The sequence below is a fragment of the Sarcophilus harrisii genome, chromosome 4 (assembly GCF_902635505.1).
Source record: "Sarcophilus harrisii chromosome 4, mSarHar1.11, whole genome shotgun sequence".
NCBI lineage: Eukaryota > Metazoa > Chordata > Mammalia > Dasyuromorphia > Dasyuridae > Sarcophilus > Sarcophilus harrisii.
The window spans coordinates 145,673,400-145,700,639 of record NC_045429.1 but is presented as its reverse complement, the minus strand read 5'-3'; the positions used below and the strand labels follow the sequence as shown (position 1 = coordinate 145,700,639).

General features: G+C 31.7%; 1 protein-coding gene across 4 annotated transcripts in view; it reads left to right on the top strand.

Moving 5' to 3' along the window:
- The window catches only part of STXBP5 (syntaxin binding protein 5), a 191,881-nt gene that overhangs the window by 68,539 nt on the left and 96,102 nt on the right, over positions 1-27,240 (top strand). For all 4 annotated transcript variants that reach the window (XM_031937649.1, XM_031937648.1, XM_031937651.1 and 1 more), the window contains exons 8-9: positions 272-395; positions 25,195-25,273. In XM_031937649.1, the coding sequence (XP_031793509.1) occupies positions 272-395; positions 25,195-25,273 (203 nt within the window). The remainder of the gene's footprint in view (positions 1-271; positions 396-25,194; positions 25,274-27,240) is intronic.

The window sequence follows — 27,240 nt, the reverse complement described above, 5'->3', positions numbered from 1 at the left end:
ATATACATATGTGTCACTAGCATAATGTTTTCATCATGTTGATTAGAGAATTGAAAAAAGGGGCAAGAATAATTATTTACTAAATTCAAATGAAATCTTATTTTTCTTACAGTTAATGTATTAAGGAGTAATATTGCTACTTCTTGCAGTAATCATACTGATTTGAGGATATTCTTAAAACTAAAATATAGATAATTTATAAATACAAGATTATCTTAGTTCTTAATTGCATCTTTAGAAAAATTAACTTTTTCTTCTTTACCCTACATAGGCTATACACTCTGTTGCCTGGCACCATGAAGGAAAACAATTCATTTGTAGCCATTCAGATGGCACTTTAACAATATGGAATGTAAAGTCTCCTACCAAGCCTGTACAGACAATTACTCCACATGGTAAGGCTACTTATGATTTAATACTTACTGTATTAAGAGAGGATTTTATTTTTTTTGGCACAGTCTCCTTATTTCAAGATGAACTGAAATGTTTTTGACACATGCATGTATGCTTTTATATTTCAACAACCCCAAAAGAAAAAAAAATATATATATATATAAATTAATTTTGTTAAAAAATCATATATTTTAAATCAACTCGTAATTATTCTGCCAAAGATTTGTGAATTTAAGCTTTGGAAGACTAAGGAAAAACATATTTTTATTAGATCATTTCTTGAAAATGTCCTTTCTCGAGTAGGCTGAAAAATTAGCTTTGTAATATGAGCAAGTAATTTCTTTCTCTGGACATCAGTTTCCTCATTTATAAAATGAATGAGTTGGAATACATGAATGTACCTAGCATCTATTAATGTTTTGTGATCATGACTTTTAGCATGGGGGCTGAATTTATTTTAAAAATGTATTTTAAAAATGTAAACTAATTCACTAAACCATTGCAGTTTAGCACCTTTGCAATTTATACATTTAGTTGAGCTTGCAGAAGTTTAGTTACTTTACTAAGATCACACAGCCAATATGCTTGTGGTGTTTCCTAGATATAAGAATAGCTCTCTTAACTACTTTGCCATGCTGCATCTCAGTAATCTATAATTATTGAAAAATGCAGAAAAAAGTTTTACACTTTCCTTTCTCTGGCTTATATGGTAAAGTCAAATACTTTCTAGGCATCTTTAAGGAAGTTATAGATTTTGTTTTTTCCAACAGCATATGAACTTAATGATTTTTACTGAAGATTGCATATTTAGAATATTATCAATTTAATCTTTGTAGATAATTTAGTTACTACTTAAGGTGTCACCGCCCCCCACTAATCCCTCTTCTGACAGATTGTTGTCAGAGAAACAGTTATACAGAACTGGGGGTCATTTTTTTATATAAAAATATAAGTACATTATCATAAAAGAGATTTTCACATTCATATTCATAAAAAAGAGATTTTATATTAAATTATTTTTAAGATAAGTAAATGGGACATTGAATTTTTTTTTAACATGGTCTTCTATTGGCTTTTATTAATACTAAGCTGTAGGCATATGTGTTTTAATTTTTGTGCGTCTAAGGACATTGCAGTACAGAAATTTAAGAAATAAAATGGCTTTTACTTTCTGAAGCAACAAAGATTTATAGAAGTTTTTTTTTTTCTTGCAGTGGTTGATTAGTAATATTTGAAGCCACGTGATGTGAAGTATAAATTTCTAGCATTTTATAGCAGTAGTCATAATTTAGAAATTTGTTTTACATTTTCTGCAATAAAATTTAATATCAATTCAGAAAACATTTTCCTTTGGTAGAAATTTCGCCTTGCCATCATTCACTAAATATATTTCTTCTTACACCATCATCCAGTAGAGGGAGTTTGGTGTCTAAATGTCAAGAGCAGCAAATCAAATTGTTTACACAGTAAGCCTTGAAATGTTTGTCTAAGCAAGATTTAAGTTTTGCCAACTTCATTGAAGCCTGGGAAGCCATGCAACAGAATATTATGTTAAGAAATTTATTTCTAAATTCACAAGAAAATGAAACAGAGAAACATCATACCATAGTGGAAAAGAGTGTTGGACTTGATGTCAGGAGAATCTGAATTAAGACCCCAAAGTGATATTTAGTTGTTGTGCATGGGGAAAATCTAATAATCCCATTGAACCTTATCAGGAAAGTGGAATTGATAATAAAACCCTTAGTACCTCCTTCACTGCATTGTTGTAAGGCTTGAACTACTATGTAAGGTGCTGTGTAAATCTTAAAGCATGTGATCCATGTTGCCTATTGTTATTAAGCCAGTAGAAGCTAACTGATCTTGAGCTGCCTGAAATCTGTATGCTAAAAGAAAAATAGATAATAATTTAATGACTCACCTAAGTGAAAATTTCATTCTTCCAGGGTAGATTGTATTCTGGATTTGATACTTACTCTTGGTGGAAAATTAGTTTTGGCGATAGAAATAGGAAACTAGAGAGAATTAACTACTCTGTTTTTTTAGTTAGTGATAGAGAAGAGGAACTCTTGATATGATCTGATATGTACTATAGATTTTGGGAAAGCTAAGTTACAAAAGAGTTCAGAAAACTCTTATGTTCTAAAATTTTAAATGGGAAACCAGACCTGCCCAAGAATGAAATTTTGAAAACACAAAGGAAAACAATTCTATTAAAGAAGAATGGAATTGGGGTGGAGGAGGATGTGGTATACAAGTTTCCAAAAGAGGAACAAATCAGCCTGGGTTGGAAACACAGCAGATTAGATTTTGTAGGCTGGTCAATGTAGAGAACTGGGCGTAAGAGTGTAATCCTGACCTTTCTAGCCTAGGTGAGATAGAAAGACCTAGTCATATAAATGTGTGTGTGTGTGTGTGTGTGTGTGTGTGTGTATGTATGTATCTATATCTATATCTATCTATACTATGCTAGAATAACCTTATTCCTGTTTTTAGCCAGTTTACTGAACAATTAGTACTAGATATATTTTAAGAAAGATTTTGATAAAGTATCTCATACTTTTCTCATACTATTAGATGTAATTTAGATGATATAATTAAATGGATTAAAAATGTTTGAATGGCTTCTTGTTGTTAATGTTTCAATATCCTTATGACAGAAAATCTTCAAAATACTCCAGGGATCTGTGATAGATTGTGTGCTATTTAACATTTTTTCCAGTCATTTAAAGGCATGTAAAACATGATAATCAATTTTATAGATGATGCAGAACTGGAAGGGTTAACTAACACACTGGAAAATATAGTCAGGAAACAAAAAGGTGATTCTAGGCAAGAGCACTGGTCTGAAGCTAATAAGATGAAAATCCAGTAGAGACAAATGGGAAATATTAACATCCTCCATCTTGTATTTGTAAATAAAAAATAATACAAATACAAGATGGAGGAGGCTTGCCTAGATTGCAATTCATTACTTTTTCTTTTTTTAAAGAATTTTTTTTTTTAAAGAATTGTACCTGAAATACTATTCCAAAGATCTTCATTGATGTTGTAAGGAAAACAAAATTGTTATCTCCTTTGTTTGGTATGAAATAATGGAATTCTAACTCTAAGCATTATGTCTTAGAATGTTAGAAGATGGATACCACAGTATACTTAATGGAATTGCAGCTTTGATTATTCTATTATTACTTTCCTATTTAAAAAAAAGTAAACTAGCATTTATATAGTGCTTTCCAGTTTGCAAAGTGCTTTTAATATTATCTCATTGTGTCTTCCCTAAGACTGAGCTAGGCTAAGTGATTTGCCCTGGGTAACAAAGCTAATTAATGAGTGTCCCAAGCTGTATTTCAACTCAGAACTTGACTGATTCCAAGTTTGGGACTCTAGCCTCTATACCACATAACTATCCAAACTCTCAACTTAGACTTAAATTTGTAAAACTTTTTTTTCTGCTTTTCTGAAGTCTTAAAATTGGTTATAGTCAGTGAGTGTAAAGGAAATAAAAACACTAACATAATTTTTCAAGCAAGCTCAAGAAGTGTGGGCTATTAATTGCTGACATTTCAGTTGTATCCATTCCGGTCTTCTAATTACATCAGCATTTTTTTTTTTTTCCTGAGGAAATTGCTGTCTTAACTGAGAAGAGGGCATACTAGAATTTTCCAGCTTTGTTCTACTTCCAATGTGAACCCAAGTTAGTATATGAAGACAGAAATTTCCATAGTGGCAACCTTTTTGGAGTTATAGTCTCACTCTCTGCCTTTTTGGAAATTACTAATTCTAATTTTCATGAAGTCAAAGTAAATACATGTTAATTGAATTTTCCTCTTTACTAATATAGCTTAGTCTTAATGGGATTAAAGATATGTTTTTCTTAATTGTCTAGACAGGGGATATATCATGATATATCAAATAACCTAGTAAAGGAAAAGACTTCTAATTTCATTATATTAGTAGCTCCTGGGTAAAGAAATCACCTCTATAAATTCACTTTCTCTATAATTTATGAATGAAGCTAGGCAATTTGCCCAGAGTCACACAACCAGTATGACTCAGAAGTCAGAAGAAACTTAAAACCAGATTTCTTGGTTTCAAGGCTGGCTCTCTAGCTCTTAGGCAACAATCACAATATAGGAAGGTTAATAAGAACTTCAAATCTACTTGCATTTTTGAGGAAACAAGTTTTAGAAATCAATGTTATACATTATATATATATATTATAATATATATATATATATATGTATATGGAACATTGATTTCTAAAACTTGTTTCTTTAATGGATTATTTAAAATTCATCTACCTAGTTAGTCATAGCAACATTAAATAGTTAACCATTGCTGAAAATTACCTTAATAGTTTAATTTTTAATAGTAAAATTCTAGGTGCTACTTTTGGGCTATTTATTTCTCCTTGAAAGACCTGAAATTGGAAAAATAAGGGGCTGCTTGAATTTAAGAATCTCTTTTCTAGAATTGCCTTCAAAAGATTATCCCATTATTAACCCTTCAAAAGATTATTATGGCTTCAAAGGATAATCCTTAAAAGATTATCCCACAAAATGATAGCATGGAAAGAGTTGTAAGATCCAGAGTAACTACTTATCATTCTCAATTTTAATATATTTAGAAAGAAGATATGGGATTAGGTTAAAGTTCTTTATTACTCTTAATTTCAAAGTCCTTTTTGGAGGAAATGACAATTTATCATTTGTATAAAATCATTTAGAGAATTCTTGTTGTGTGTGAAGAATTGCAGTAGAGGTTTAGGGTCCAGAGAAGAAATGGGGAAGATGGAGGGGATTATTCTTGACACTTGAGTTTGGAAAAGAACACTATATGAAATTAATAATAATTAGAGCTAGAAGTGCTTTTAAAGACTAGTTCTTTCTCTCATCTTATAAGTGTCCAGAATCTGAGGTGAAAGTGGAAGGAACATGACCAAAGTCACATCTGTAACAGAGTTCAAACTCATAATCTTTGACTTCAAATCTAAAGATTTTTCATGCCACAAGTTTTTATCAAGGTATCTACTATGTTCCAGTTTCCTCTCTTCTCTTTTCTCTGAGCTATAGTGTTTAATTACTATAGTCTTTATAGTAAACCTATAGTCTTTAATTACAATTGTGATGCCCTGGTACCTTACCCTGAACCCTTTGGCAAAAGAATTATGCTAAGTAGTGTACTCATAAGTGAAACAACGTAGTATGAACCAATTCTTGCAATGTCAAGAAGCAAAATAGTGATTGGTAAGCTGAATTCAAGAAGACTTTTGCAGCAGGTAACTTTTAAGTTTTGAAGGAGTTTACTGGGTGTGAATAAGAAAGAATACTTGATAAGGATGTGCTAGTACATGCTGACACAAAGATTGAGGCAAGTAAGTTACTTGTGAGAAGCAATAAAACAATTAGCCCCATTAGAGTAGACTGTGAAAGAATTTGTTAACTTGTGACTTGAGAGAGCTATTAAAGAAGTATTTTCTGTTATGTGATAATAGTGGGGATAAATAGTATATCAATACAATGATTCTTAAGCCAACCATAACATTGACATTTTAAAATATCTTACCTTAATTTTTCTTTCCACTATATCTTCTATGCAATAAAATTACTTAAATAAAAAACAAACTTGAAGATATATGATATAATGTATTTTTCCAAACCCAATTACTTCTGGGTTGATTTTCAGTTTTCTTAACAGTTTTTCTCGAATAGGGAGTCTTTATCTTAATGTTTAATTATTGGGCTCATCAAATGTTCGTGAATTTTTTCTGCCTTTTTTTTATTTCATAGAAATTTCAAAATTATCATTATTAAGCATTTATATTTTTCTCCTACTTCCACAAATTTAAAGAAATTAAAAAAAAAGGAAGAAAAATTAAAGTTGAAAGGAAGGAGCAATGTTGTATTATCATAAACATAATTAAACAATACAAATTGATACTTTATATCCAAAAATGCATTTTCATTGTGTATATTAATTTACTGTGTCACCATCATGAGACGAGCATCATTCTTTATCACTTCTGTAGATTTATGGCTGATCATTTTAGTTGAATAGAGTAATTAAGTTTTTCAGGATTATTTGCTTTTGCAATTTTAATGTTATATTATAAATTGTTCTGTTTTGCTCACTTTACTCAGTGTTACTTCATACACATTTTCCCAAGTATTTCTGAAGCTTTCTTTTTCATTTTTTCCAATACAATAGTACTCCAATATATTAATATATCATAATTTGTTCCACTAGTCTCCAGTTGAAATATACCTCAGGATTTAATTCTTTGATACAAAGAACTATAATAAGCATTTTTACACATAAAAGAATTCTTTTCTCTTTGATCTTTTTGGTGTGTATGCCTCCTAGTCATGTCAGTGGGTCAAAGGGCACATAGCTTTTATTTTAAGTATAATTCCAAACTGCTTTCCAGAATGTTTGGACCAGTTCACAGGACCACCACTAACACATCATTATGCCAGTTTTTTCATAGCCTCTGCAATATTTTTAAAAATTTTGTTACCTTTGAAAGCTGATAAATGTAAGCTTAAACTTCAGAATTGTTTTAATTTGCATTTCTCTAATTATCAGAGATTTAGAACATTTTTTCATATATTTATTGATAATTTAGATTTAGCCCTTTGAAAATTGTCTGTTCATATCAATAAAGCAAAAACTATTCTTCTTTTTATTATAGCTTTTTATATGCAAAACATATGCATGGGTAATTTTTTAACATTGACCCTTGCAAAAACTTTTGTTTCAACTTTTCCCCTCCTTCCCTCCACTCCCTTCCCTAGATGTCAGATAGTCCCATACACATTAAATATGTTAAAGTATATGTTAAATACAATATATGTATACATATTTATACAGTTATCTTGTTGCACAAGAAAGATTGGATTTAGAAAGAAGATAAAAATAATCTGAGAAGAAAACAACAACAAAAACCACAAAAAACAAACAAACAAACAAAAACAAGCAAACAATAACAGAAAGAGTGGAAATGTTATATTGTGGTCCATACTCATTTCCCAGTGTTCTTTCTCTGGATGTAGCTGATTCTGTTCATTACAGATCAGTTGGAACTGATTTGGATCCTCTCTCATTGTTGAAGAGAGCCACATCCATCAGAATTGATCATCATGTAGTTTTGTTGTTGAAGTGTATAATGATCTCCTGGTTTTGCTCATTTCACTTAGCATCAATTCATGTAAGTCTTTCCAACCTCTCTGTATTCATCCTGCTGGACATTTCTTATAGAACAATAATATTCCATAATATTCATATATTACAATTTATTCAGCCATTCTCCAATTGGTGAGCATCCCTTCAATTTCCAGTTTCTAGCCACTATGAAAAGAGCCACCACAAACATTTTTTCACATACGGTTCCCTTCCTTTCTTTAATATCTCTTTGGGATATAAGCCCAGTGGTAACCCTGCTGGATCAAAGGGTATGTACTTTTGAGTATAATTCCAAATTGCTTTCCAGAATGGTTGGATCTATTCACAACTCCACCAACAATGCATGTTGTTGCCGTGTATAATAATCTCCTGGTTCTGCTCATTTCACTCAACATGAGTTCATGTAGGTCTCTCCAACCCTATCTGAAATAATTCTGCTGGTCATTTCTTACAGAACAAGAATATTCCATAACATTCATGTACCATAATTTATTCAGCCATTCTCTAATTGATGGACATCTACTCAGTTTCCAATTTCTTGCCATTACAAAGAGGGTTGCCACAAACATTTTTGTACATGTTGGTGCCTTTCCCTCCATTAAGATCTCTTTGGGATATAATGGTAATAGAAATATTGCTGGATCAAAGAGCATACACAGTTGGATAGCCCTTTGACCGTAGTTCCAAACTGCTCTCCAGAATGGTTCGATCTGTTCATAGGTCCACTAACAATGTATTAGCATCCTAGTTCTCCCACTTCCAACATTGATCATTATCGTTTTCTGTCATCTTAGCCAATCTAATAGGTGTGTAGTGATATCTTAAAGTTGTCTTAATTTGCATTTGTCTGATCACTAGTGATTTAGAGCACCTTTTCAGATCATGAACTTAAGAACTTCAGGCTTCATACAGAAAATAGGCAAAATCATCATACTATCATACATATGACTTAAATAACATTGGACAAGTTTGAATAGAGATTTGCAGTATTGTACATGAGGTAGCAACAATAGCAAAAAAAAGATCCAAAGAAAGAAAAATAACTGTGTGATAAGGCTCTACAAATAGCTGAGGAAAAAAGGAAGGGATAAAGAGGAAAGATAAACTGAATTGAATTTAGAATTCCAGAGATTGACAATAAGAGGTGAAGTTTTCTTAAATGAGCAAAGCAAAGGCATAGAAGGGGAAAGACAAGCTCTCAAGAAAATTAGAGGTATCAAGGATATGTTTCACACAAAAATGGACATGATAAAGGAAAAAATGGTAAGGGCTTAACAGAAATAGATGGCAGGAAGTAGCAAGAATTTACAAAAGAACAATTCAAGAACGAGCTTAACATTGCTAATAAACACAATAAGAAGGGTACTGAAGAGCCAAACATCCTGAAGAATGAAGTTAAGTGGGCCTTAGGATTGATTGATAACATTGATAACAGTAAAATGATAGAATTCTTATTTAAAATTCTAAAAAGATGATGATATTAATGTGTTGTACTCAATATGCCAATAGATTTGGAAAGTTCTAAAAAGGGCAATGCCAAGGAATATACCAAACTATTATACATGCCAACAATGTTATGCTTAAGATTTAACAAGGTAGACTTTACAATATGTGAACTGAGAATTTCCAGAAGAGAAGGCTAATTTTTGAAGAGACAGAGGAACTAGAAAACAAATTGCCAAATGATTATGGAGAAAGCAAGGGAATTGCGTTTCCAAACTGTCTTGCAAAGGTTCTCATTTTCTTTCCTTGCTTTTCTTCTAACTCTCTTTTAAGATCTGTAATGTTCAGGTTAGCTTTCTGGGGGCCTTCAGACCAGCCTTAGTCTCAGCAAAATAATCACCATGAGAATAGCCAGGTTATAAAGTCCAAAGTCTTTATTATGTCCTTCACAGTCTGTCTCCTTTGCCTGGGGCCGGGCTAGCTTTGTGGGGGACCTTCAGATGGGTCTTGGTCTCAATGGAGAAATGCAGGAGACAGGAGAGCCACTAGAGGCTTCTAAATCTTCTCCTTATGGCTGAGTTTGTCCCTAGTTTATATATTCTATTACAATTAAATCAATTCATCATACTGAGTATAAACCAATCATTATATCACTAGGGAATCATTACATGATGTAAGATTAAATCAATCATACTTGTGATGACTGCGTATTTTAAAATCAGCCGGAGGCAGGAATTCAGGTTAAGGGAAAATCTTCAATCTTTATTCTCCGTAGATAAGAAGGATAGGAGGTAAAGGGGGATCGGAGGTAAAGGGGAATTCGCGATAGCAATGTGTGCAGCTGAATCAAGAAGCCAGGCAGACCAGAAGCCAGCCAGCCTTCTCTCCCCGCCTCCCTTCCTGTCCCTTTGCCTCCACCCACCAAAATCGTCATTTCCTATACAACACATCAGGACTTGCACAAAGAGTGGGCGAGGGCCATTCTTTATCCAAGCATGTATATTAATAGAGTTATAGTCCAATTACTATTTAGCCTCACATGTTTGGAACCTCAGTGCATTAACTCGAGCTTCAGCCCATTACAATACTGAACTAGAGAACTATAAATCGCCATGCTAAAGTAGATAACCATTGTCTTATCAATTCCACTGAATTAACACCTTTCTCCAGAATTCTGGCCCATTACAAATATCCTTTTTGAATTCTTCCAAGAGAATCTTGTGAGACAGAGACCAACTTATATCACCCTTTGGGGTTTCATTTGGAGATGGTTAGTCTTTAAGATCTTTAGGGTTTGAGGTATGTTCTTCTCTTTCTCCATAAAGGCTATCTATGGTATAGTTCTTTTTGCTTTTTTGCTCATTTTCTTTTTTTTAAAGATTAAGGTCTGCTCTTAAGGAAAAGAGGAAATTGTCCCAAGCTTCCTCTGTAGGTAATAGCAGTTTTAAATTGCTCGGAGGCCGGTGCTGCTGACTGACTTCTGGTGCTAGGTGGGTATGGTCAGGTCTCACATTATTCTGGGGTTCAGAGGCTCACTATTTGCATTTTGCATTTGCTCCTTGGTTTCTTGTGCTGTACCTGTGCTTGGCCATTTTCCTCTTTTTCTCCATGCCCAATTGAAACAGATCTTTTCCAAAGTTCTTCCAAAATATCTTCTGCTGGAAATTTGTTAAACTCCAAATATTTATGAGTTCTGTCACTCCAAAACCAGTTTAGAGGTTTGATCTGTTGTTGTTCTGAAGGACACTGGGAGGAACTCTCTGCCATCTTGATTCTGCCCCTCGGAATTCCAGAAAAAAAAAATCTATTCCTGTTTCATGGATCAACAAAATTTGGCAAATCCTTATAAAGATGGAAGTATCAAAGAATCTTACTTTTCTCCTGAGTAACTTGAATGTAAGCCAACTTAGAATTGAATTTGGAATTGATTGATTTAAGTTTGGAAAAGGAATATAGCACAGTTATTTTTTGTTACCTTATTTATTAATTTATGTGAAGAATACATAATCCAAAATGCTAGGTTAGATGAATCAAAACTGGAATTAAGATTGCTGATAAAAATAACTACAATCTCAGACATACAGATGATACCATTCTGATGGCAGAAAGCAAAGAGGAATCAGAAAACCTTTTGATTTTTTTTTAAATTAAAGCTTTTTGTTTTCAAAACATATACATAGATAATTTTCAACATTCATCCATGTAAACTCTTGTGTTGCAAACATTTTTTCCCTTCCTTCCCTTATCCCCTTCTCCCTGATGACAAGTAATCCAATATATGTTAAACATGTGCAGTTCTTCTGCTGCATCAAAACAAAACAAAACACAAACAAACAATTACAAAAAAGTGAAAATACTGTGTTGTGATCCACATACAGTCCCTATAGTCCTTTTTCTGGATGCAGATGGCTCTCTTTATCACAAAATCTTTGGAAGTGGCCTGAATCATCTCATTGTTGAAAAGAGCCACGTTCATCAGAATTGATCATGGTATAATCTTTTTGTTATTGTGTACAATGATCTGGTTTTGCTCATTTCACTTAGCATCAGCTCATGTAAGTCTCTCCAGGCCTCTCTAAAAATCATCTTCCTGGTCGTTTCTTATAGAACAATAATATTCCATAACTTATTTAGCCATTCCCCAGCTGATGGGCATCCACTCAGTTTCCAGTTTCTTGCCACTACAAAAAGGGCTGCCACAAACATTTTTGTATATGTAGGTCCCAGAAAGCCTCTTGATGAGGATGAAAAGGGAAAGTATAAAAACTGATTTGAAGTTTGACATAAAAAAAAATTCTTGGCAACTGGTCCCATCACTTCCTGGTAAACAGAGGGAGAAGAAATGGAAGCAGTGTCTGATTTTATATTCTTGGACTCGAAGATCACTGCAGATAGTAACTGTAACCTTGAAATTTAAAGATGTTTATTCCTTGGAAGGAAAAATATGTCAAATCTGGACAGCATACTAAAAAGGAAGATAACACTTTGCCAACCAAAGTCTATATAGTTAAAGCTGTGGTTTTTCCAGTAACAATATATGACTTGAGAGTTGGATTATGAGGAAATCTGAATGCTAATCAATGCTTTTGAATTATGGTAGTTGGAAGACTTTGGAATCTTTTGGACAGCAAAGAGATTAAATCAATCATTTCTTAAAAAAAATTCCTGCTATTCATTGGAAGGTCAGATAAAGCCACTTTGGCCACATAATGAGAAAATGAGAATCATTGGGAAAAAACCTAAATGTTGAGAAAGTTTGAAGGTATAAGGAGAAGGTGATGAAAGAGAATGAAATGGAAAGATACTCTCTGCCTGTGGATAGACTATAAACTTGAATAGACCAAGAGAGAAAGTGAAAAACAGAAGGACTGAATGGTTCATGAGGTTATGAAGAAACATGATTGTGCTACAACAACAGCATCTCTCCCTTTTGGCTACTCTGATTTCCTTCATTCTCAGCTAAAATTCTACCATCTATAAGAATCATTTTCTATTCCCCCTTAATGTACCTTCCTTCTTTTGATAAACTCCACATTATCTGATATATATTTTGTTTGTACATGTTTGCATTTGTCTGCCTTACTAACTTGTGACTTCCTTAAGAGGACGACCAATCTTTTGCCCTTCTTTGTATCCCCTGGTCTTAGCACAGTGTCTGGCACATAGTAGGCCCTTAACAAATGCTTTTTAACTTGCCTTGACTTTACCTAAGGCTAGTTGTTTTGCCATCAGGCATGTATTGGAAGTTGCTTGGATGATATGTTGATGTGGAATATAAAATGACAAACTTTAGTACTGCATCCTGTTTTATATGCAGTTAAAATTATTAGCCTCCCAAGAAACTATGGCAATAGTTATAAATGAAGCTATTATATCTTGCTTTAATTTTATTCTTGTTAAATTTTCTCTTACAAGAGTATTCCTTTTTATGTATAAGAATAAATAGCCTGTCCCATACTTTATTCATGTTTTGCACCAAGAGCCTAAATTAAAATTGTCCCTGGGATTTTGGGATGGTGTATTTGAGTTCTGGAGAATTACAATGATAAACAAAAATTCCCAGAATTGAACTTTGTCTAAGCCACCACTGGATCAAGAGTATGAGTGGTGCCCTAAGAATGAGTCTTCCCAAAGTTACAACAAAATTAAAAGTTTTAGAATTGAAATCTAGTCCCATTCCCTTATACTTCAGAAAAGTAAAAGTAGTAAATTTCCCTAGATCTTCTCACTGGTGTAGGTAACAAAGCCTGGAGTTTGAACCCATGTCATTTGCTATCACATCTAGCAGTCTACAAATAGACAGGACAATTTTTTAAATTATTTTTTATAGCTTTTTATTAACAAAACATATGGATGGGTAATTTTTTCAAAGTTTTATTTTTGATACAAATTTATTTAATATTTTCCCTAGTTACATTTAAAACAATTTTTTACATTTATTTTTAAAACTTTTGAGATCCAGATTCTCTCCTGTCAAGAAACTATACATGAAGTTATGCCAAATATTTCCATAGTCTTGTTGTAAAAGAAAATACAGATCTCCCATCCTAATAAAAAAAAGAAAAAAGAAAAAGAAATTTTGATAAAGGGAGAAGAAAAAAAGAGAATGCTTAATCTGTATTCAGACACAATGAGTTCCTTCTCTATGTATGGATAGGATTTCTCATCATAAGTCCTTCAGAGGATTTGTGGATCATCATATTGCTGAGAACAGTTAAGTCATTTACAGCTGGTCATCTCAGAACATTGCTATTACTTTATATACAGCAGTACATTTCATTTTGCTTGACTTCATGGAGGACTTTCCGGGTTTTTTGTTTTTTTATTTATTTATTTTTTTTCCTGAGAGCATACTGCCCATCATTTCCCATAGAACAATAATTTAAAAACACAAACACATCTCAAAATTTATTTATCCATTCTCCAATTGATGGACATCTCTGGAAAAAAAAATTTTTTGCATCTTTTCTGTCAGTAAGTTGTTTTTAAAATTTAAAAGGACTGGTTTTGGTTAATTTTTATTGGTCCTTTATTCATTTACATATTTATTTTTATCAGATATGATTTTTTTTTCAGTGAATGAAGCTCCCATCAAGAAATTCCCATTAACAGTGCCTCTGCTGTCTCTGTGATGTGCCATATTAGATATTTGGCTGGGGGCAATAAGAGGCTAAATGATTCCTTAGGTCTTAAGCTGGTATGTGTTAGAGCAGGAGTTGAATATAGATCTTCCTGACTCTCCATATACTATACCACCTGTTTATGTAACACTTGCTTATTTAAAATTTTTTTCTCAATTTATTATTTTTACGTAGTAAGTTTTTGTTTTTTATTTAAGCTTGAGCAAATTAAATTCAAGTAAATCATTATACCAAAAATCCTCACACAAAAAACTCCAAACAAACCCAAATCCTTTAATCCATATCTACATAATATGACAAAACAAGTTCTCATATTACCTATAGCTGAAGATGTATGAATTTTTCTGCATTGTAAGTTATTGCCTTTCTGTTAAGAGATGTCATGTGTTTTGTTTGTATTTAGTGCATTGCATATAGTTCTAAAATCTTTCCAAGTTGTTTTTCTCTGTCCTATCATTTTATAAGCTGTATTCCTAGATCTGCTATCTTTATTCTGCTTGATAAAGTCTTGTTATAAATTTCCTAGTTTATTCTGAAATGATCCATTTGATTACTTCTTATGACATAATAATACATTGCATTCATACACTGTAATTTGATTAACTTTTTTTATTAGGAAGACAACCCCTTAGTTTCTGATTTTTTGGCTTTTATAAAAAGAGTTGCTGTAAATATTTTTGAGCATATAGATCCCTTCCCTTTTTCTTTGCTTTTTTGGGAGCATATGCTTAATAAGGTGTAACTGGGTCAAAGTCTGTATGCACAGATTGGCAATTTTGGGGACATAATCTCAAATTGCTTTCCTGAATGTTTTGGAGCAATTCACAGCGCCACCAGCAGTGCACTAATATATCTTTTTCCATAGCCTTATCATTTTTTTTTTTCCCTCTGTTGCCATTGTTATTCCTTAGTTGTGTAGTAGAACTTCAGAGTTTTAATTTTTAATTCTAATTTTTTAGTGACTTAAAACATTTATTGAGGTGTTTACAGGTAGTTTGTATTACTTCCTTTGAAAACTGCTTACTAATATCCTTTTTTTAGTCATTTAGCTATTGGAGAATGGATCTTAGTCTTATAAATTTGAATCAGTTTCTTTTATATCTTGAAAAAGAGTCTTTTATGCAGGAAACTTGTTGCATAGGCTTTTCCTTCTTATTTACCCTATCATCCATCTAATTTTTGCATTAAATTTATTTGTGCAAAAACTTTAAATTTTATATAATCAAAATTGTCTATCTTGTGTGATCCTTGATAATTATTTTGGTAAATTATCTTATGGTGAATTTCTCTATCTCTTGTTTAGTCATGAACATTTCTTTATCTACATAGATCTGAAAGGTAATTTCTTCTTTGTTCCTCTATTTTGTTTATGATAGGATTTTAAAAACTAGATCAGTGATATCAGACTCTTAAAAAAAAAAAGGATTTCTGTGGGCTGCATATTGACTTAGGGAAGAAAAAAATATAATTCAGAACAAATTAACATCATCTATGTTGGATGTAATTTTAATTCATTTTGTTTGAAATTTCTAAATTATATTTAATCTGGTTTGGAATGACACTTGGAAGTTTGGCCGGTAGTTTTGATACCTGTGATCTAGAACATGTATTCTTTTGAAGCTAGTTGTGGTGCATGGTATGATTTCTTCCAATATATGACAGTTTTTCCACTAGCTTTCACCAAAAAGTGTGTTGGCCTCTGCTCCCATTGTAATTGCATCTTTGGGTTTATCAGACTTTAATTTTGTTATGTTTGATTCTGTATATTGTGAAATTAATTTTTTCCACCAATTAATCTTTTTTTTCAAATCAATACAAATTCTTTCAGTGATTATTTATTTATAGAGTAGTTTGAAAACTAGTATTGATAGACCCTTTTCCTTCCCACTTTTTTTATTGTTTTAAGATTTTTGATTTTTTCCTCTATGTGAATTTTATTTTTTCAATATTTTCAATATATTATACTTATGTAAAATTTGGGAGATTAATTAGTACATCACCACATAAATAAATTAATATTGGAATCACTGAAAAAGGTTGTTGCCATTGTTGTGTTTTTCAAGGAATCTTATATAATTTTGATATGTGCAAATCAAATGAGGCTTTATTTGAGTAGTTTTTAAAACTGTATTTTACTTTGCTACATTTATTCCATTGGATTAGCCTATCCATTACCTATTAATATTTCCCCATTTACTAGTCTTTATTTCTGCAAAGAGTGTTTTGTAGTTAGATTCAGAATAGTTTCTGATTTAATCATGGTAGATGCCCTTTTGAATTTTATAGCTTCTGTCATTTTGAATAGAATTTTTCTTTCTGACTTTTCTTGCAGGGTTTGTTTATATAAAGGAATAATGATGCTTTATATGGATTAATCATATATACTATAATCTTGCTAAAGCTGTTAATAATTTTAGCTAATTTTTTGTTGACTTGCTAAAGTTCTCAAAATATAATACTGTATCATCAGGAAAAAGCATAATTTTGTTTGCTCTTTGCCTTTGCTTATTCCCTAAAATTCTTTTTTTTTGTCATATTGTTATAACTAGCATACAACCTATTCATGAATCCTTGCTAATTCTTCACATTATGAATGTTCATAGATCATCTCTTTAGTTTTTGGCAGAACTCAACACCACATAATTATATAGATGGATTTGTGATCTCTTAAATTTTATATTCTCATCTGTGCCTGACCATCTTCTATGACTTTTATCCATGTAATCCCATAATTCACCACAGCATGTCTTTGTGTTCTCTTGATTTTATGAAAATATCAATAAAGTGAACAGGCTAACAGTTATCCTTTTACCCTAATAATGTGCCCCAGTCCATCTTTTTTTTTTCCTCATACATTTCTTTCATGGTAACTTCCTATATTTTCCTTGAATAATTCTTCACTTGCAGACAATTAATATTTTCCATATGATTAATCTTTGTATGATTTTCAATTTTAGTTCTTTAGAGAAACTGGAAAATTTTTTTTAATATTTAAAAGGTCAGCCTTTGTTTCTCAAAGCAATTTGAAGTCATTAAAATAATTTTATGGTTTTCCGTAGGTGGGACAACTTGCTTTTTTCCTGCTTTTAAATCCAGGCCAAACTTCTTGTTCCTTTGAAGTTTCTGCCCAAAATATCTACATGTTTTTATTTCTATATCTATTTGTGTTTGTTTGTGTTTGTAATTATGTTTATATTGTGTGTATATATATTGTTGACACATAAACTGGACCTGTAATTTCCTTATTATAGGATTTCTTTTACAAATAGAAGTGAACACATTCTTTGTAGCTTAAAAATAGTAAGGTTATACAATCAGAATATCTCAGACTTAAAGCTTGAACTCTATGTTTTCTTGGCTAACTAGTCTCTTGACAGTACAATAATGTCTGCATATATTTTTATGTGTACATACAGCACTGATAAAATTAAATAGCTCAATAGTGTTCATCCAACAACATGTCATAGTTTGGATAATTGACATTCTTTATTCACTTTGTTTTTCCTCTTTTAATAGGTTGGCCAAATTCTTTTGAATTATTCTTAATATTCTTGAGACCCTAAAGTTTTATGGGGCTTGAAGCAGACACCACAGTTTCTCTTCTAAACAGCAGCCTCTAGAAAATATCACCATCTATAGGAAATTTCTCCTTTTACTTGGTTCTTCTCCATAATGATGTTTCCCTGTTGTGTAACTTGCCTGCTAGTAACAATTGTGGAGTCATTTAACAGTTACTGCCCTTGTTGTATCTTTCAAGGAATCTTATGTAATTTTGATACGTACAAGTGAAGCTTTAATTTGAGGAAAGTCTTTAAAGTTATATTTTACCTTGCTAAATGAAATGCTGTCTTATAGTCAACAAGAATAATGGGATTTTATATTCTTTATCTAACTAGTTATGTAAATGGTAAAAGATATATACTATGAATATCAGCTGCAAAACCCTTTCTGTTCTTTTTTTACCTTAATATGTATAATATTAAGTAAAATATGCATAAAATTTTTGTATAAATGGGAAAGTGCTTATTAATATTCTCTTGGTCCTTTTTTGGAGGGAGGAGGGATAATAAGTTTTCCTCCACATGCCTTTGAAAACTTTCCTTTTTTTCTAATAGCTAGGAAGTCAAATCTCTCAGAATTGTCAAAATATCATTTCTAGCATCAAATTTCTCCAAAAATAGTTGGGCTTGTCTAGAGCTTTTTCCATCTATATTTTCTTCAACAAGCATATCTAGGACTGAAACATTAAAGGTAAACTGTATTAATTCTATTTTCTTTTGTGGTAAATAGAATGTATAAAATATTTATAGACAACAAAAACCTTTCATCTGTTATCTTCCTTACTGTGTTATAAATGCCCTTGGGGAGACTCCTTAGTTGATATTTCTCTTGAAGCTTTACTTTACTAAAATACATTTTCATTTTCATATTACATAGATTTACTCCTCTTTCTTTTCCCTCTCACACAAAACCATCTTTTAGAGGAAAAAAAAAAGTATAATCTTTCTAAAAGAAATTCTCTAAAAACAATTGTTATTTATCACGTGCAATGTTTAATACTCCTAATGTTTCCCATGCCTACAAAGAATGAAAGGGGAAGTATCTTCTCATATCTCTTTTTGGGGGCTAAATTCAGTCACCTTATTTTCTCATTCAGTTCTATTTGGTTTGTGGTTTTTGGTGTTTCCATTTACATTTTTATCATTTGTATGTCGTTTTCTTGGCTCCCTCTTTCCATGTTTCTCCATATTCTACACAATCACCATTTTCATGTAGCATATTTTTTCAAGCCATCATTCATTTGATGGATATGTATTATGTTTCCAGTTCTTGTTATTCTAAATATGTCCTTTTGATACTGATCTCTTGGTATGTATATGCGTGTACATATAAGTGCGCACACATACAAACACACATGCATACACACCCTAGTAATGGAAGCTCTAGGTTAAAAGGTATGGACATTTTTAGCTTCTTTATTTACAAAGTTCGAATTTCATTGCTTTCCCTTTTAAAATTATTTTACTTGTAGGTTGCTTTGTATATATTTATTTACAAGGAGTCTCCCTCATTAAAATGTAAGTTCCTTGAGAGAAAGAACTCTTTTCCCTCTTTTTGTAACCTTTGTGCATAGTACATTACCTAGTACATACTAGGTGCTTAAATATTTATTGAATTGAAATTGCTTTGTAGAATTGTACCAGGTCAGAGTACCTATCTTTTTATCACCCTTTCCTGTTTTTTTCTGTCTTTCATCAGTGTTGCCAATTTTCTGGCTACAAATTTAAACTATAGAATTGATTTTACTTGCATTTCTCTTTTGGGGGAACTTAGAGCATTCTTTCCTGTGGTTTATTAATGCTTTACAATTCTATCAAGGTTTGTTCATATATTTTGATAATATTAGCTATTGTTTGACTATTTATCTATTGAGGAAATGGCTTTTGGTCTTATTTCTGTTAATTATATAATTTAGATATCAGATGGTTATCAAATATGTAATAATTTTTTCTTGTCATTCCATCTTTTTTTCTAAACTTTCTTTAAACTTTTTTCCCCCATCACTCTTTGTGTTTCATTGTGTTGCTGTTCATACTCTTACTGTCCTCCATCAGATTTTACAAATAAGTTTCTGTTATGATATAGGATTGTCCTTAGCTGTTGTGTCTATCTACTTGGTAATTTAAGTAAAAGGTTTGCTGCTTAATTGAATGCCATCCCTTCTCTCTCTCTCTCTCTCTCTCTCTCTCTCTCTCTCTCTCTCTCTCTCTCTCTCTCTCTCTCTCTCTTTTGTCTTTGTATTAACTTTGTCTTTAGCAAGTCCGAGGTACACAAAAAGGCAAATCAAAAATGACTTCAATGTCAGTTAAAATCAGTTTCCTTTTTCTGTGATATTATTTAATATTTGCCAAAGTGTCTATATCTTAGTGATATTTTTTCTTCTATAAGATGTTCTTAAGAAATCAAAGTTTGTTTGAGGCTGTATGCTAAGTTTTTTGTTTTGTTTTGTTTTTTAAAAAATAGTTGCACTTCCCTAATATCGACTTTAGGAGCACAGGGTCACTTCCATCTTTTGATGGAAATCTGTGATTACTCTATCAATGTATTGTTTTCATAAATATAATCCTTTATGAACTGTTCTATTAAACTTTTTAAAGTTGATTTCCATCACTATAATTTTCCCCTCTATTTCTCTGTCACTTCCTCAGAAATAGTACTAGCTAATATAGTAGTAGCAGCAGCAGTAGTAACAGCAAGTAGTTATATAGCTTACTGAATGCCAGTTACTGTTTGAAGTGCTTTGCAAATATTGTATATCATTTGAAATTCACACCAACCATAGGAGCCAGATACCAATAAAGAAAGTGAGGCAAACAGGTTATGTGATTTGCCTAAGTGACACAGCTATTTATTGCATGTCTGAGGCAGAATTTGAACCAGGGTCTTCCTAGCCACAGGCTCTGTATTCTGTCTACTGTACCACCTTGCTTGCTGTCTATGTAAAAATAGATTTTTTTTTAAGGACAAGAGAGAAAGAGAAAGAAGAAGAGCGAGACAGACAGAGAATGAAAGAAAAATAAGAGGATGATGATGAAAGGGAGAGACAGACAGAAAGAGATGAGACAGAAAGGAGGACAGCTATTCAGTACATTAAAAAAAAAAGTGAATATATAAAATGTATCTTATTTATTGATCTTTGACCTCTGCAGAAGTATAAGGGTGTTTTTTTTCCCAAACCTTTTCCTTCAAGTCTCAGTTTTTTTTTTTTATAATTTTTAAATAATTGCTTTTGGTTTTGTCTGTTTGTCTGTCTGTCTCTCTCTTAAGAACGAATTGCTGGATTTGTTTACTTTTTTGTGTGTTTCTACTGTCTGGGATGTTTGGGAAGCAAATGATTTCTTCAGATTTGTTTTTTCTTCTAGAAAAGTTTCAAACATCCTTTTTTTTTTTTTTTTTTTTCCTTTTCCCATTAATAGTTGGACTAAGGTGTGCCAGATATGTTACCTTTGTGTCAACTGGAACTCTTCAGAACTCTTATTTCATTCCATTCTGTGGTTTTTTATAAGTACAGAATCTAAATAGCTTTAATTGTCACTTTTTCTTGTATGATGTTTTAAATTTCTTATGATGTTCAACTTTTTTGATTTGTCAGGTTCTTCTAGAAGAACTCAAATCTTTAAGTTGCTTCTATATGCTTCAGTTTTTGAGAGGGATGTGTTTCATTTATATGGAAATAATACTACATTTTTGATTTTCACTCTTGTACTTTAAGTTGGTCCTTTGTTTCAGAGTATTTGAGTTTCTAATGATTTATTCTTTATTTTCCTTGTTTGAGAGTTACCGTCAAGGATTTAAGTTGTTCTATTCTGCTAATTATTTCTATTGTGAAGGCTGCCATAATTTTTAATTTTTCTCTTAATCTTTTCAGGAACATTAGGAGAGATATAAAGTTGAGTATTTTTGTAAGCCCATGGTAAGCTTTAGTCCTACTGACAGAGCTTAGTGGTGGTAGTATTGGTAGGAAATGTTGAATGAGCCTATTAGTGAGTCAGGATTACTTTTCACTTCTATTATTAGTTCATTGGATTTTTATGTCATTTTGGTTCTTGATAATCTAGATCCTGGGTTCTTGATGATCACGGATCCTTAATGACCTAAATAAAGCTGAAATTCATTTAATCTTTTACATATAATTCTTATTTTCCAGAGGTTTAAAACATTTTGAGGATTGAAGAAAATGTCTAGCACCCCATTTTTTGATCATGTGACCTAGGTGATAGTCTATAAATCTTATTTTTTGTTAAATGCTCTAAATACACACTCTAAATATGACATCCTTATCAAATGGACAACTATTCATAAGAAGTTCTGAATCATATCAAATATGTCAAATCCTACCAAGAAAACCAGAAGCAAAAAAGGAAGTGGGAGTTTAATGGAAAGATAGCTCATAGGTTTTACTTGGAGATATTAAAAACAAAGGAGTTGTCATTCTATATTCCAAAGGCAAGAAGAAATGTATTTTATTAGTTACACATTGCAATGCTGATAAATACTTGCGAAGAACAGCATGAAAAAAATTGGACCTTATGTACTTACATCTAATACAGAAGATAAAGGGGTAGAAAAATTCTGCTAAGAACAAAATATATACTTCCAAATTAAATCAATATATTAAAATACTCTGCAGTTTTAAAACAAAAGTGGTTACTGGCAAAGAAACGATATTTTGTAAAATATGATTCAGTAATAAGGAATAAGACTATAGAAAATCCTCATGCCTGTAAAACATGAATAATTCAAGGAGAAACAAAGTGACAACTGAGAGCATCAAATAATATCACAAAAATGAAATGGATTATATTTTAATGAAATGATTGTTTACTGATGTGGGAGGTTTTTTTTTTTTTTTTTTGAAAAAGTTATATTTACAATCTGACTCTGAAGTTGTTTGTAATCAAAATTAGTGCAAACTAGATTATTATGAATGATTTAGCTTGCCACTAAAATGAATCCAATATTTTTTCGTAGTATTCTATTTTTCCAAGATTTTAAGTTCCAAGTTTTTTCTCCCTTCCTCCTTTACCTTCCCTCTCCTCAAAACAGTAAACAATCTGAATAATAGGTTTTACATATACAGTCATTTTAAACATTTCCATATTACTCATGTTGTGAATCCTCCTCTCTCTCCCTTCCTCTCCCTCTCCCTCTCCCTCTCCCTCTGCTTCCTCCAAGTTTATTACCTTTATACAAGTTGAATAAAAGGTTGTTTTATCTCCAGTCTTCTGGACATATGATTTATCATTGTATTGACCAGAGTTCTAATATGTTTTTCTTTACACAGTTGTTGTCATTTTATGAATTTATTTCCCAATTCTGCTCATTTTATTCTATATAATTTGATAAAAGGTCTTTCCCATTTTCTCAGAAATTGTTCATTTCATCGATTTCTTATGGCAAAGTAATATTGTATTACTTTCATATACCACAATTTGTTTAGCCAATTCCCAGTAAGATAACTCCTTATTTTAGGCCTTTTTCTGACTTTCATGTTTTCAAAATCACTTCTCTAATGCTATCTATCTCATTTGGAATTTCTTTTAATCCTTTGCCTTAGAATATTTTGCCACTCCTGTGTTCTGATGACCCTGCAATATCCCTCTTTAAGGAATTCTTTCCCTCTTCCATTAATTCAGTTCCTTTAGAAGTTTCCATTTTGTAAAGAGGCCAGGGCCCATCTTACTTTCTTTTATTCCTCTCCTTCACCACCTATATTTTCTTCTATCCCACATCCCTCTTTTGTGTATTTTATGTATTATCTTATGTATTAATATATGAGCTCCTGGAGGGTAGGCAAGATATTGAGAACAGCTTTTTCTAGAAGGTAATGTTTAAGTTGGGATTTAAAGGAAGTCAATAAAGTCAGTAAGGGAAGATGAGAAAGGAGAGCCTTCCAGACTTCTGGGACAGTCAAAAAACTGCTTGGGCCTGAGAGATTGTGTGTCTTGTTCAGATAGTGAGAAAGAGGCCAATATCTGTGGATCTAAGAGTAGGTGGCAGAGAACAAGGTGTAAAAAGACTGGAAAGGTAGAAGAGGGCCAGATTGTGAAAAGCTTTGAATATCAAACAGAGAATTTTATATTTTTTCTTGGAGACAGTTGGGAGCCCCTGAAGTTTGTTGAGTTGTGGTGTGGTTGTAACAAGGTTGAACTGCGCTTTATTTAGGAAAATTGCTGATGGCTGAATAGATGGATTGGCATGGAGATAGACTCAAAGCAGGGAAAACCATTGATAGGCTGTTGCTGTAGTGTAGGCACACATACACTAGATGATGAGGGCTGTCACTAGAATGGTGGCAGCATCAGAAGAAAGAAAAAGGAATATTGAAATTCACAGGTCTTGACAAACAGATTCTATATGGTGAATGATAGTGAGGAGTTGAGGATGACTTCCAGGATTGTGAACCCAAGAGACTAGGAAGATAATGATACCCTCAAAAGTAATAGGGATATTTGGATTGGAGTTAGAGGGAAAGATAATCAATTCAGTTTTTTATACATTGACTTTTGTATAAGACATCCCATTTTGAATGTCTGAAAGGCAGTTGGAAATGTAAGATTGGCAATAAATAGTTTTGGCAAATCCTGTCTCTTACAAGTATTCCTTTTGTTTTCCCTGTTTTTGTGAGTATATGTAAGGAGCATGTTAAAATTTATCAATTATAATGATAGTTGGGTTTTTTTTCCCCCTTTTCAACAGTCAATAGATTTGTAGGATGGAAAGTTAAATATGAGTATTTAGTACTATTTTAATTGTGTTTCTGAATTAGAAGCAGACATTCATCTATAATAAAAAGGATGAAATTTTCATCAAGTTAATAAAGTTCCTTTTATAGGGTTTGATGCATATTTTAATTTGATATAAGAGAAAACTTCCTAATAATGCAATTCATCCAAAAGTTACATGAGCTATTTTAGAAAATAGTAAACTTTCTCTTACTTGAGGATTTTAAATCAAACCAAAGCTGGATAACTCTCTTACTGGAAATGAGTTCTTTTGTTAGAAGGATTTTTTGTTAAGATATGGGTTGGATTAGATAGTTTATACTACCTCTTCCAACTCTGGTTCTTTCATTTCATTAGTCAAATAGAAATATTTATGCTAAGAGATTTTTGTCAAAGTCCAAGTACTCATAAATGTATTGAGGCTGTTTTGTCGTACTGAAAGTTTCCCTTGTTCATCTTTTGTACTTAAGAAATTGAGATTCAATTCCCCCCTTTCCCCTTTCTGGAAATACATTGATATATTGCTTTTTACATGTTATATGATCAGACTTTTCAGTCTTAAAATGGTTACTAATTACATTTTTTCAGTACTAATTCCTTAAGCACAGATTGTATGTCTCTCTCTTCTCCCCTCCAAATTTACTTTAAAATGTATCCAGTTACATTTTATCACATTTCACTTTCATTTAAAAAAAAAACTATCATGTAGAATACTTTAGAATTTAATACAAGGCAATATCTTTTAGGAAAGCAATTAAAGGATGGGAAAAAACCAGAACCATGCAAACCTATCCTCAAGGTGGAATTCAAAACGACTAGATCTGGGTAAGGTTTTACTTCATTGACAGCATTCATTGTCTATAGTTATTCAACATGCAATACTTTTTATTTGTTTGTTTTAAACAACTATTCCACATCCCTCTAATGTACTGTTTTATTTCTGTGTTCTCTTGGTTTGAAAAATTATGGTGAACATTATAGTCATCAATAATTGAAACATACTAATATGCTACATTTTAATTTTGATAATTTTTTTTTAGTATAATTTCTTGAAATATTTCAAAAGTTTCTCTGGCTAACCTTTTTTACAGTGTGTTTTTTTAAATCAGTTTTAAATACTAGTATCTGTTTATTTGCTAGTGAAAATTTGAAAAAAAAAAAAGGAAAAATTTAGAAATTAAATCTTGGTGGCAATCCCTTACTAATTTTATTTCATTATAAAACATGTATTCTTATTAATTTTAATGCAACTTATTAATTATTTAAAAACTAAGAAAATCTGAAAGCTACAAAAATTGGTACAATTAACACTTGTGTAAAAAATTATTAAAATTGGTATTAGAAGTCATATGTTTAAGTCAACAAGTATTTATTAAGCATATACTATACACCAGATATTGTACTAAATACTGGTGACATAAAGGCAAAGAAAACTGTTCCTGTGGCTTGACATTTATAATAAAGAAGTTACCATTTTGAATTTTTTTTATTTACTTATCTGTCAAACAAAAGACCTTTGGGCTCCCACAAACCTTTACAATAAAGACTGTGAGTAAAAGGGAAAGGTTATATTTGTTTAGCACAATTGCTAATGGAGCCATCCTCTTTTTCAAATATATACTTCTTTTTAATTCAACCCTATCCTTTTATGACTTGTCTGTTAAAGAGAGAGGAACTTGTAAATGTTATTGCTATTTTATGCAATCAATATCCTTGAAATATTCTGAGGAAACAGATGACTTTGATTCCAAAAAAATCCAATTTTTGATGATTTTAAAGCACTGTTTTGGTCAAGATGAGGTTTATAATTTCAAAATTATGTGAAATAATTTAGACATAATCATTGTTACCATTAAATATATTACAAAACATGTGGTGATATTCAAAAAATGAGAAATTTTTAATTGCCATTAATGGGTCAAGCAGAGTTAAAATTATGGCCATTTCTTAAATGAGCTTCCAGGAAGTCATTTGTAAAATGTTCTCATAAGGGAAAACTTGGCTCTCCATGTTTGCTGCAAAAATGGTGAAAGTGGGGGAAAGACTATTATCAAAACTATTAAAACATCAGAATAAAAAATTTTAGTCAGTTGGTTGCATTTGAAATTCTGTCAGATAATTTTATTTTAATTATTAATTCAACTCAGAGGCTAATGTATACATAAAAAAAATTGCTTAGAAAAGACATTTCCCTCTCATACTCTATTTCTTCTTTTCTTCTTATGTAGTACTTGAACTTACAAATTCATAACTTTCAGAAATGATAATAATAATTGTACCAAATAGTAACAATAATTCTTTCTTCACTAAAACTGTATATGACAAAAAGCTTTGTTATTCTGACTGGTAGGTAGAGAAATTACTGGGCAGACTCTCCTGCCTACTCTCCTTAACTGTCTTTTCCATTTACGTCTTTAACTTAAGATAGACATACTACTTATCCTTGAATTGTACTTTTATTTATTTTATCGCTCCAATTCTTTTATTAATCTTCATGATAAAGACAGGAGCTTTGCTTTATTTAGAGTTAAAAATTTATTAGAGCTCTTCACATCTTTCCATGGCTTTTCTCAAATCACACCTTCAGTTTCTTTTTTTGAATCATGAGATCCTCTGTAATTAAACAAAAACCTTAGGAGAAATTTAATCCAAATTCCTGCCCAATGAATAAATCCCTTCTAAAACACTGAGCCTCTGCTTGAAAACCCTTAAAGATGAGGAATTTCTTCATTCATGAAGCATTTTGTCTTCTTTCCATTTAGTAATCCATTATATATCTCCATATCTTGAAT